General features: G+C 33.2%; 1 protein-coding gene across 1 annotated transcript in view; it reads right to left on the minus strand.

Annotated features, from left to right (window-relative positions):
* The window catches only part of LOC106474663 (probable dolichyl pyrophosphate Glc1Man9GlcNAc2 alpha-1,3-glucosyltransferase), a 67874-nt gene extending 55210 nt beyond the window's left edge, over positions 1 to 12664 (minus strand). Inside the window, exons 1-3 of the mRNA XM_013935359.2 lie at positions 12519 to 12664; positions 11219 to 11297; positions 7969 to 8162 (exon numbers count right to left, since the gene is read on the minus strand). Coding sequence (XP_013790813.1) covers positions 7969 to 8162; positions 11219 to 11297; positions 12519 to 12595 — 350 coding nt within the window. The 5' untranslated portion in view covers positions 12596 to 12664. The remainder of the gene's footprint in view (positions 1 to 7968; positions 8163 to 11218; positions 11298 to 12518) is intronic.
* Positions 12665 to 13166: the final 502 nt, after the last annotated feature.

The raw sequence follows: 13166 nt of genomic DNA on the forward strand, positions 1-13166 counted from the left end.
GTTAGTATATGATATTCTTTGTTAAACACTGAAAATGTGTGCTGTTTTTTTTTTTTTTTTTTTTTGGTTACCTATTTTGTATAGCAGTTGAAATTTTCTTAAGTTAATATATTTTCCTGCTCCACAGTAATATTTAACACAGACTTAGACAAATATATATGTTGTGGTTATAAATATAAAAATATGGCAAAATACTTGCTGGGTGAAGGAAAATTAGTATGGGCTGGACCTGCATATGATATTACAGGCCATCATTTGAGGATTGTGAAGAGTTTGAGTAGTGTGGTTTTATTAATGTCCACATCTCCAAATAACATACTTTCTCTAAAAAGTTGTCTTAGCTATTTCAATCTGTATCCTGATCTCAACATAACTATTATAATACTTATTTTTTTTTCTTTCTTTATGATCGTAATCTGCTGGTGCACTTTCCTCACCATTATGACTTTAGTTTCTTTTTTCTTGGGGGATTCAAGAAAAGTGCACATACTGTGTACTGCATGTCCACCAGTTCCTGCAATTGATATTCTTATACTGCTATTAGTGCTGAAATAATATTGCTATTAGTACTTCAGCTCATTTATGGTTGTTCTTCCAATTCTAGAACCATCCTTAAACCTATTGTTAACCTGTCTCATTATATATTCAGTGTTGTAAGTACTGAAGAAGCTAGTTTAAAGAATGCTGAACCATTCTGAGAACTCATAAGCAACTCTTACTGCTGCTTCCTGGTAATTATGCAAGTTCTTAAGGATATCAGTGTTGTGACTTAAAAATCTAATGTCATCTAGCACTGGCTCTGGTTTCTATCACTTCTGCCTCCATTACTTTACTGTTTACTATTTTAGCTGGAAACTATATGTCCATAATCACAGACCAGCACATGGACAGATTATTAGTATATTCTGCCTTTTGTACATAAAATTATTTATTTTGTGTTTTTGCAATCACTGCAGTAGAAGGTAGCAGCGCATAGTACTGTGTTCATAGCACCTCAAGGAACACTGTGCACATTGAGTTATTAAGATCTTTTTGATGTGCACAGGTGTAGCCCACTGTTCTCAGTCCAAATCTGATTGACACTAAATGGGATGTGTACACAGAATTGTTGCACAAATGAAATTGGATAACAATATCCACAGTAGGTGTATCCCTAAATCTAGATCAGTGACAACTACTTTCATTTGGTGAATGACAAGATGGTGTTTTGGGCATGTTATCCATTTATATCTAGCTGGCCACCAATTTTCAGTACAATGTTTTTATTAATTGGACACAGTATTGGATTCATTTAGAGAATCTGATGCACAGCAAGATCATGCAATATTCTAGCTACCCCAGTATCAATTAGAAACTAAACTGCTGGTCTGTGTATCATTACAAGCATGTATCACATGATGGAACTCTCTTTTGCTGATCGTTTTGTGCAGTAGGGGTTATGTTTCCCACGTTCAAAGCATCTCTTTAAAAGTTCCTCCTGTTGGATAGATGTTGCAGTTTGAAGAGTGGACCTGGGAAGTTCTTTCATCCCATAAAGAACTAAGGTGGCTGCATCATGATACCTTTTGGCTTCTATGGCAGTGAAGCTGTTGATCATTCTATGGAAACTCTTACAAACCTTTTGAGATAAATTTTTGAGCTGGATAAGCCACTGCAACATTGCAGTCATCAAGATTGTTGGTTCTCTCTCCTCTGATCCATTATCTAGTTTATTGTAAACATCTCAGTAAGTTACAAAAGAATTAGCCTGAGTCAGAGATATGTCTTGACACCCATGTTGTGCCACATGGGTTTGCTTAACAATCCTTCTGTGAACTTGATAATTAGAACCTCATCATGATCAGTATATGACATGCCAAGGAATACTTTCCCATACAGTATCCTGAGATTATTTGCATAAATGGTCTCCAAACTTTCCAGACTTGTACTCAACTCTATGAATTACTGTTCTCAACAGTGCTGATTCTACAGTGCAATCATTAGTGATTGTTACTTATCATTAAACAACTCTTCATTCAAGATTGGTAGGGCATTGAATGCTGCACTATCTAACTTAATATTAGACAATGCACTGCCTGCCCAATCTTGTCCATTCCAGGAGACAACCTTCCAGAAATATGAGGTGTAGATCTTCTTTTGTTCCTTTAAACCCTTCTGGGTGATATATCTATATTTGCAATAGTTATCATCAAATATGAAAGTTTTGTTTATTACCTCAGATTTGTCAAAATTATCATCATCATTGCATACAGTACAAAAATGTGTCAAACAGTTTCAATAATTTTACTATTTTTGCTAAATTAAGTCGAATAATTTTATAACTTGAACAGGCACCTGTTGTGATTTTTCATTTGAAGGAATGTTAAAGTAAAAAAAAAAGTGGTGTTTATTTGTTAATATGTCTACCACCTGACTTGTTGTGTTTGCAAAATATTCTAGAATCATGTCAGTTGTACGTATAGCATAACCACACACAGCACTCAGTATGTCATCTTATTTAAATTTACTTCATGCAACCAATTTTTTGTTTCCTTGTACTTCCACACTGAATGAAACATCTTCTTAACTGTACATGTGGCAAAAAAGATACTGATATTGTAGTGTTGTGATTATTTTAATATTAATGCTTTATTGAATAGGTTAGCAGTATTACTATGCATTGTTCTTTTTTCAAGCTTAGATCTGTAATGGCCTTGTGATAATTGTTTTGTTTGAAATAAACAATTATTTAATTGCTTCTTATTTGTGCAGTAAAAGAAAGTGAAAGTTTAAAGTAAACAGAGGTTTATGTGTAAAAACAACTTATAGCTAACCTAGTGATAGAAAAAGATGTAATAAAAATGAAAATAATATATATATATATATATATATATATATAGATGCACACTGCATAAATGGAAATAATTATGGTATCATGCTAGCATTACACACATATAGGACACAAACAATGAATAATGGCAAAGTGGATGATCAGCTTATTAATGATACAAATGTCATGCTGAAAATACCAAAGCAAAAAAGTTGTACAATGCACCAGTATTTTCTACGTGAGCCCTTTACTCTATGCAAACCAATGAGCCTGGTTTATACATAAGCTTACACAGCCTCAAGAATGTTAATATCAGCACTTTATGCAGGCCAAGCCATAGTTATGAGTGTTCCATTAAGATATTATTTCACCATATTTGTTGTATGTTTGGAATTGTTTTGCTGGTAGTTGAATCTGCTCAGTAAATCATGTTCCTGAGGAAATAGCATTTTGTATTTTGCTATGAGATACAGTAAACCTAATATAATGTGTTACAAACTACTAGTTCAGATTTAGCATCCTATTGCATTATACTAAGAGTAAACACAACAAGGTGTGTCACAAACTACTCTAGTCATTACCTTGCTACTGATTACTCATAGTAAACAAAACTAGATGTTTGAGAAAGTTGCTTGGATGTTATATTTTACTACAGAGAACTAACAATAGATACTCTGATTTGTTACAAATTAATCCAGAGTTGGTATCACACTATACTCACGAGTAAACATTGTGGTACATTGCAGACAAGTTTGGAATCTGTATCTTGCTGCCTGTTACTCGCAATAAACAATGTGATGTATCAAAAACTTAGTTATAAACTTGTATCTACATGGTTCCCACAGTATGATGTGTCATAAAGTAACCTAGTACTTGTATCCTATTGCATGGTATTTGGTAAATGCAAGATATTTTACATTTGCCAATAAGGCTTTTTATTCAAATCGTAGCGCCGTGTCTTTAGATGTTCCTTCACATACTTTTAGTATATTGCTTCATTTAGGCTATTAATTTTTTATGTTTGTACATGCATTTCATATGACTGTTTTAGGAAGTGTTTCATCTACATGTAAGTTTTCAACTGGTGATGTGCTACCTTTCAAAGGATTGTAGCTGCTGTAATGATATTAATACACTTTTTCTTACTGAAAATTTTGTAATTGGTCAATGGAAAATAAAACTTTAAAAATATACACAAGTCTTTGATAGATTGCTTAGGCAGAGTATTCATGATGAAACTTTGAATGGATGGCAACTGCCTGTTGTAGAAACACAAGTGTAGATAACAATGTCTCGAAAGTATTCTGTCTGAAGCTAGAAGGCGAAAGGCTTTTGAAACGTCGTTCTCTACACTTGTGTTTCTACAACAGGCAGTTGCAGTCCATTCAGCTAAGTTTCATACACAAGTATATATATATATATATAATCTCATGTTTTATCATAATGTTTTAAATTGTATGCTTTATAGTTCACCATCCTAAACACTGAACACCTGATGTCATTCAAGCTATTTTATGTATTAGGATTAAAATATCAATCATTGGTAGACTAACAAATATGTTTTTGTTTTTTTTTAAGATTGCTACTGTGGAAAGAGTTTCAGAAAAGTAACTTGTACATTGGAGACAAACAAAATGAATAGTTTTTCCTGTGATGCACCTTGCGGTAAACAGTTGAGTTGTGGAAACCATTATTGTGATAAAACCTGCCATCCTGAAGCTTGTGGACCCTGCATGATGATGCCTGAAGTAGTCACTCACTGTCATTGTAATAAAACTCCACTTTCAGAATTAGAAATGGAAAATGTCAGAATAAAGTGTACAGATCCTGTACCATCATGTGGTCTGGTGTGTGATAAGATTCTTTCCTGTGGAACTAAAGGTATTGCCAGTTGTTAAAATTTTATAAGTTACTCCTTTACTTATTGATAGTATACAATTCCTATGCCTTTTAGCAAGTTTCTTAATTATATCATTGTTGTTTATTTTTACTTAAAGTCTTGAAAGGTGGAAGAAGAATCACATCATCAAGAACATGAGAGCTGTCCATTTTTAAAAGTTAAACATTTTGTTTAGGGCAAGTTACAAATATTAACAAATTTCATTACTGGCATAAACATAAAATCTACTGATATAAATATTTGAATATATATATATTTAAATGAACAAAAACAAGCCCAAACAAAAATTAAATTATAGAAACTGCATAAATTAAAAGGATTCCTAGGGTACAGGCTATAATGTGGGATATAAAATGTGCCCTGGGTTTTGGAGGTGACTGCGGAAGTAGGACCCATGTTGCAATGGGGATACACCATCTATCAGTCTTAACCTTTGTTCACCAGTTTCACATGAAGAAATTCATAGAAATAAAATAAAATCATCAAAAGAAATAGAAATTAGGAGAGTAAGATATGGGTGATCAAGCCCATAACTTTCCACATCTATATCATTCTTGACTGCCTGCAGACAGTTGTGGGAAGGTGACTGCTCTCCAAAATAAAAGAAGAAAAAATGAATAAGGTACTACCACTTGGGGGTAAGTTACATAAACTTACCTTCTGAGGTTGGCATTCCAGCCCCCACTATAGTAGTAAAGCACTAATTAGTAGCACAGTAGACAAATTATACTAGTATAGAATCCCAGCCAAGTTATCTAAACTAACTAATATAACCCCCAACCAACCCGCCATTAAGTCCATTGTAACAACCAATTTTTAGACTCCACACGAGCCTTTATATGTGATAAGGTGTTCATCCACATAAAAGTAGTGCCAAGTTGTTTAAATTACCTCATTAACAATTTAAAATACTTATCAGCAAAATCTCCTTAATTTTTATTTCTTGATATTTATTTAATACATTTTTATATTTATCACAGAATATTTTAATAATTTTATTTAGTTTCTTTATTAAATCCATTGAATACTAATTTTTGCATCAGTATTTCAACATCAATAATGAAATATTGTAATTTATTACAAATTTTGCAAAATCTTAATAATTGTGAAGCTATAATACTTATAATACAATTCGACCAACCTTGTAACCACAAAAAAAATTTAAATAAACATAAATTACCCTTCTTTTCTTTCTAGAATGACTTCAAATTGTAACCTGAAACTACATTCGTTTATCCTAAGTAGTTCTTAGTTCATAATATTATACATCTATTTATAATTAAATGTTTTTGTTTTATTGCCCTAATCACTTCTGCTATCCTAACTGCTATCCCCGCCATTATAAGTTGTAAATCACTCGGGGAACGTGCAGTTCAAGTGACGCTATCGAATTACATTATCCACGAACTTCTCGAATGCGTGCCTCGTGAACCATTTTAATTATATTATTATTATTACTTATTTTACCTAATCTAGTCTTAAATAACTTAAAAAGATCCATATTTTTAATTTTAGTTACTTTTATAATAATAAATAAAGAATAAATATGAAAAACAAGAAATAAAGTACTTACCCAATCTTCTTTTTTCTTGCCCTCGACTGTCGTGGGCAGTTAAGCCTGATTTCTTATATTAATTATATTAATGCACATAATAATTTTATTTAATTAAATAATGCACCAAAGAATACAGACTAATAAAATGCAAAAAGTAGGTAAATTGCCTTACCTCTCAAAATTTTTATGGCTTTGACAAGAGCCATTACAAATTCATCCAAGCTAGTTGTTAACTTTCCCATGCAAACAAATCTTGTAGTTTGAGTGAAATTGATGATATTCTGTTCAGAATACAATGTTATACAATACATCATTTGATAGATGAAAACCTTGACATTCTATTGGTTATAAGTAATATATATAATGAAACATAAGAGAGAACTATCAACAAATTGTGAAACAGAGGATGTGACAGGTGGGTGTAGTAGAAGGGGTCTGATTTTCTATAAATCTGCACCTAGAGTAAACCCTGATGGAGGAAACTGCAGATCAAATCCCCATCATTCTGAATATATTGAAATTGAGGAGAAGGAAAGTTGGCCAACCAGAGGCCCACTGTGTACGAGGGAACCCACAACACACAGAAAATGATTATAACATTCACACAGACAACAAGCCCTAGAAGCCACAAAATCTCAGGTTCTGTGTCAAAAATATTGTCCTTATCGTGAGACGAAGCAAAAATAGCCGTCACTTGAGAAGTTATAATGGCTAAGTAGGTAAAAAAACTTTAATGATAAAAGAAATCAGTGACACTGGAATGAATATTAAGTTTTTTTGAACTATCGCAAATATTATGCCAAGGAAAAGTATGGTGTTCTCAAGTATAAGAACATAGGGGAAGTTGCTGTGCATGGAGGTTGTGTTGCCTTCCTACTGATGGAGAGCTATTATTGTATGATAATGTCATCATGTACCAGAGCATTTCATATTAAATAGGTGAATTTGGGTGTAAGTTAGCCCAAAGCTAGTGCCATGCAAATCTGAAAGGGAAACGTGCGAGGGAAATAGCAATTCTGTGTATGGAGGTGAGTTATCATCTCGGAAGAAACTGTTTGTTCAAGATAAGAACTTATCAGATATGGTGCATTCTTAGCAACAAAAAGCAGATTTGAAATACAATTTGTAAACAAAATATGAAATTTACTTCAGCAGTGTAAGATGCCTGAGCTAGTAAAGAAATTAGGCCTTTCAAGCATAAAAAACAGTTTAAATGCGCACTTTGATCCACACCCATACACAAAGGGGTAATCTTCATCATGTTATGATAGTGATCTGTGCTAGCAAATAAAAACACTATTCTCAATAAACTTTGAAATATAAAACTGAAAGTCATTAGAAACCTTTCAGAAGAATTACCATCATCTACTTAAGCCTTCTTTCTTAGAGCACAACTGCAATAAAACTGTTTTGATTATTTACCAGAAAAAATTAGGTCAATCTGTGATGACAAGATTGTTCTTTAGCTGTAATAAACAAATTTCAAAATAAAAAATTATCTCTACAATTTTAACACATTTTTTATACAGAATAAAAAAAAATTAAAAAGGCATTACTGCTAAATGTAAGTTCACAATGTAATCTCTAAATAGTTTGTTTAGAAACAAAACATGGATTAATTTGTGAGGGCTTTTAATCATTAACTGATACATTATGATTATTGTATGAGTATATGAATATGCATCAAGGCTGTATACAACTTACTCTCTCACTGCAAAAACCAAAACCATATCTGCAACTATCACAGTTAATCGTTGATAAAAAATAGTCATCTGACTTGCATAGTTCATATTTGTGATTTCTAACATGGCTGTGTCAAACCACCTTGCAGCATGTGAAAGTACATATTCAAACCACGCAAAGAGGGGTGGATAGTCCAATGTCCATTCAGAGGTAGACTGAAACAAAAAACATTTCATAAAACTCAAATGTTTACATGTATCATTTGTTTAGGATACACTAATCTATATCATAAATAAGAATGGAATATGCATTTTGTAATAAAGATTAGAGATAAAGAAAATTAAAGGCAACATGCTAGATGCTTTTTTCTTACTTCAATTTTTAAATTTAGAAAACAGAAGATAATGTGATAATTTTTTATAATGCCACTAAAATATGATATGAGGCAAGTAATATTTCACACAACATACTAACAAATTTAAAACATATTAATACAGCTTTATTTGTTCAAAATACATTAATGCTTCTATTGAAAAAAAATTAGAAATGGGACAAAAATAGTCTGCCCCCAAACTATAAAGATAGTAATAAAATTAATACAAAAGCAATTAGCACCTCTTTCACTTGAGAAATACACTGTATAGTGATAATACGAAAGATAATAAAGATAGTAATAAAATTAATACAAAAGCAATTAACACCTCTTTCACTTGAGAAATACACTGTATAGTGATAATACGAAAAGTTTGCTAACTAACAGGTTAACACAACTGTATATAATTAAAATAAGATTCAGTGTTTGGGTGTGTGTGTCACATAATTCCTCCTAAACTGATGGTTCCACTAACTTCTAAGTGATACCAAATGAATCGTTTCAGTCCCGAGGTTTGAACAAAGATAAGATTCCCTTGGGGAACCTGAAGATTTCCAAAAAAACCCTTATCCTAAGCTGCTGGACTCACTAACTTCTAAGTGATGCCAAACAAATCATCTTGGCCCTGAGATTTGCAAAAAAGGTAAAACTTTTCACCCAACCCCTTAGGAAACCCAGGCATTGCAAAAGCACCATAATGTAGTCAATTAAACGAACTACAGCTGACTTAAGCAAAACAAATCTTTAGTTAACAGTTGCTATTTTGTGCAAATTCACAATAAACATAAATTTGTTGATTAATTAAACATAGTAATAAATAAACAACAAAATAGAACAAAGCAACACTAACAGTTTGATAACAAAAAATATGGACTTTTAACAATAACAAAACATTAAAAGAGTGTTATTATCAATCACATTTTGTGTTAACAACATTGTTGATCACTTAAACTAAACCTCTGAATAAAGGCATCATCCAAGTGACTAAATGATAACAGTAATAATTATAAATAAACAGCAAAACAGAATAAAATAACAGTAACATTTCAGTTAGAAAATAAATGTAGACCTTCAGCTATAACAGTGTGGCTGTTAAAAGCATCAAGTGTTTAAAGTTAACATTTTCCAATGCAGAAAATGTATTTCCAATAGATACCCCCTCTCACAGCTTTCCAGATTCAGTGCTGCCCTCTATACACAAATTGTTTCACTCACCATTATGGTTGAGACTCACCTAAACTAACGTGTTTTCATGTGATATTGCTGCATTGTTGCTTGCAATTGAGCATATCATAACCTTCTGTCAACATGAGTGCAACACTGCCTCCTAGTGCAACTAGTCCCCTCTATACTGATTCTTCAACGATCACTTCGAGATTAAACAAGACAGTAAAATATACTACAAGAACAAAGGGGGTGAAAGCACATTTGGTAGTCCGGAGGAGCACATCACCGTAAGACATTGCAACATATGACCATAAAAACACAGGTCAACACTAGATTTTAAATTAGGCATAGAGTATGGGCAGGGATCCCCTGTCTGATTTACTCATGATAGTCCATGAGATGGTACAGTCTGGATCAAGCCTTGTTTAAGAAAATAAGCACCATAAGAATACCTTGAGTAATCTTGCAGAACATCCCATCTCCTGGGTGAGTGCTATATCAGTCTGGGATGGCCCTACACTAAGTGGATTTGGCAAAAATATACCCTGGCAGACAACACTTGCCACTAAGCAGAGTCCTGTGAGGTATGAGAGGGCCCTGAAAAAACTGCAAAAAAAGAACAAACAGTGTGAGATGTTGAGAACAGCAACTGGAGGCAGTCCATAGCCTGATGAAGAAGAAATCTCTAAATGATGTAGACAGTGTGCAAAAAAGGTGCGAGGAGGATATCCACATGTCAGCCCAATCAATCTCCTCCAATGAATGATAGAAGTGAGCAATCAAAGAGTGATGAATGTGATAGCAGGACAGCTGGAAGTGCGAACACGTATCTCCCATCCAATGAAGAATATGCTGAGCTGATGGAGCCATCCAGTGAGAGTAAAATGAGAAAGATTATGAGTGGATGAATGATTCCACAGAATGAAAAGACATTATTGGGAACCACAAAAGGGAGAAGTGCAGACCAAATAACAACAGACCACATAGATAAGGCTAGAGGAGGCAATCAGGATCCATATGAGAATAAAAATGACATATGGAAGGGAGAGATATAGGTGTGAATGGACTAACATCCTTACGAGCTGCAGACATTTGATGGAAAACAACCTGGATAGAGAAGGATATAGGAGCAATGAAACAGAATGGGTGAAGAATCAATGATGTACACGCCAGAATGTTGATAATCACGGGCAAAAAAGGACGAGGAAATAAGTTTTAAAGGAGAGATGGTATAAGAAGCAGGAAGTTGAAGGTTCAAAGAGAGGAAGGGCACAAGGATGGAGAACAACATTAAGGTCCCAGATGGGAAGGCTAGAAGGTGAAATAGGAAAATCAGAATGTAGTTGAGAGAGAGACACCTCATAACCAGCAATAGTAAAAGGCAGATAAGCCTGGTTGAAGAGCCAAATTTAAAATTTTTTATGGCATCTAACTTCTAAGGAATATAAAAATATTAATTTGGAAGCACATTTCAATCATGTTCAATCTTTTGTCATCTGAGTGAAACCACAGTGTTAGGCTGAGATTTTTTATAATAAATTTTTAAGTATATATCATTTCAAAATGGAACTCATTTTTTCTCAATTCTAAGAATTATGTCACAAAGTTTGATCATATTTCTGTTATTCTCACTGTAGAATTTTAAAATGTCTATCTTAACTAATTTATTTAAATAGACCCCCTATCTATGTTTTACCTACATTAACATGTCACATCATTTAACTTACTCACCTCATAATACCATTTTGAAAAAGGAAGACTGTGCGTTACGGCTAACCAGTTTCGATGAACTTCGAAATCAGTTGACCGGCTGAAAAAAAAAAGGTTATAATGATTAAAGACAATATAGTAAATCTTACCATAAAACAGTCTATCATTCTTTCGTGATCTTTATATACAGGGAATAATTTGTCCTGTATTGCATTTCATTTTGTGGTTCAATTTGGCACTTTTTGTGATTCAATCATAGTCTTCTGTAGTATAAACACTTTAAAAACTTGTATTATGGTGAACACACCACCTTGTATTAAAAACTGAAAACATATCAAAATACTTAATATACTTAAAGGAATTGTGGCACTGACATTAATAAAAAAAGAGTAATTTAAATAAATAACTTTTTAAATGTCTGGAGGCCAAGTAGGATCTACAATAAGAAGGCAAAAATGTACAAATCTGATGGATGGGGTATAACAGTATCAACCAGCACTCTACCACTTGAGCAACCCAAATTGAGACTGAACTTGAATTCATTCTTTAAACTCAAGTCTTCAAGAGCAATTTTGACAATACAATTACAAGTATATTCTGTGCAACAGTCATGTAATTAATGGGGTTTTAGTTCAAAATAACTATGGGCCAATTCTGTGTAACACTAACAGATCAACTCTACATGACTTAGGAAAGAAAGGCATTAGAATTGTCATTTTTCATTTGCAAATAATGCTCATGCACTTATTCCCATGCATTATACAGAATTAAAATTTTTGAATATATATGATAATTGATATGCAGAATCAGTTCCTGTTAATGTTGTTATTGTTCTGCAGATTCCGTCTGGTTTGCACCCAATTATGCAGAACTGACTTGTTTGTACTACTAATAGCACTACTATTAGTAATAATACTACTCAGATTTGAATTTTAATAAATTGAACTATGTTGTAAGGCAAAATCAATCTATTACGCAAAACCAACCTGTACTTTTAGTTTTAACTTGATATGCAATGTTGACCTATTATGCAAAATTAACCCATTATAAAGAATAGGGCCTACATCCATATTTTAACTGGTTATGCACAATCAACAAATCTTTTAGGATCGGCCAGTTTTGCGACATGCACATCCCAGCCCTTCATGCATCAATTTCATTTCTTTTCTATAGGCCTAACCTAAGCCTGACCATTTACCAAATAATATCCTTCCTTTTCATTTTCACTTTAATCGGTATACAGTAACTAACATATAACTTAATGTTATCACAAAGTATATTGCACTATGAATGTCATTTAGTTTGATAATTTTCTACTTACTAAGTAGGAAGGAACAAGAATTTTATACAAGTGACAGATAATACAACAGACAAATATGTAGTCACCGGCATCGCCATTTTGTCTGCAGCAGCCAAGTTTAAACCTTTGTGACTGAAATAAACAATCTGTGAAAAGCAAAATATAGTAGTACCCCTCACTGACATACTAATAAGTTTAAATTTAAATTCACATTAAAGCAGTTTTGATTAAAAGAAGACAATTAAAGACATGGAAAGCTTGTATTTTATACAATGAACTAATAACTTTGTATAAGTAGATAGGATATTAATAATTTAACTCTCATTTTAATATTCCTTTCAGAAAGTAAAACCCACAGCTAAAAACCGGGTTTCAATATCCGCAAGGCTGACAAGAAAAGGGCAAGGGGGGCAGCTGCCTTGGAGCCCGGGATCTGTTCAGGGACCCGGCAGTAGGATATTCCAAAGTTCACCAGAAATGAAGACTACTTAAAGAGCTAAAATGGCTACTGCTTTTTCATGGATTCATGAAAAAACTAAATTTCCTTTATGAAAAATCAGCAAAAGTTAATAAATTGAATGAAAGGGGGATCGATGATATTACTGACCCCGGGGTCTGGGCTGGCTCTCGACGTCGCTTAATATCCGTGATGGGCAGAGCACAGATAGC

The sequence above is a fragment of the Limulus polyphemus genome, unplaced genomic scaffold (genome assembly GCF_000517525.1).
Source record: "Limulus polyphemus unplaced genomic scaffold, Limulus_polyphemus-2.1.2 Scaffold140, whole genome shotgun sequence".
Classification (NCBI taxonomy): domain Eukaryota; kingdom Metazoa; phylum Arthropoda; class Merostomata; order Xiphosura; family Limulidae; genus Limulus; species Limulus polyphemus.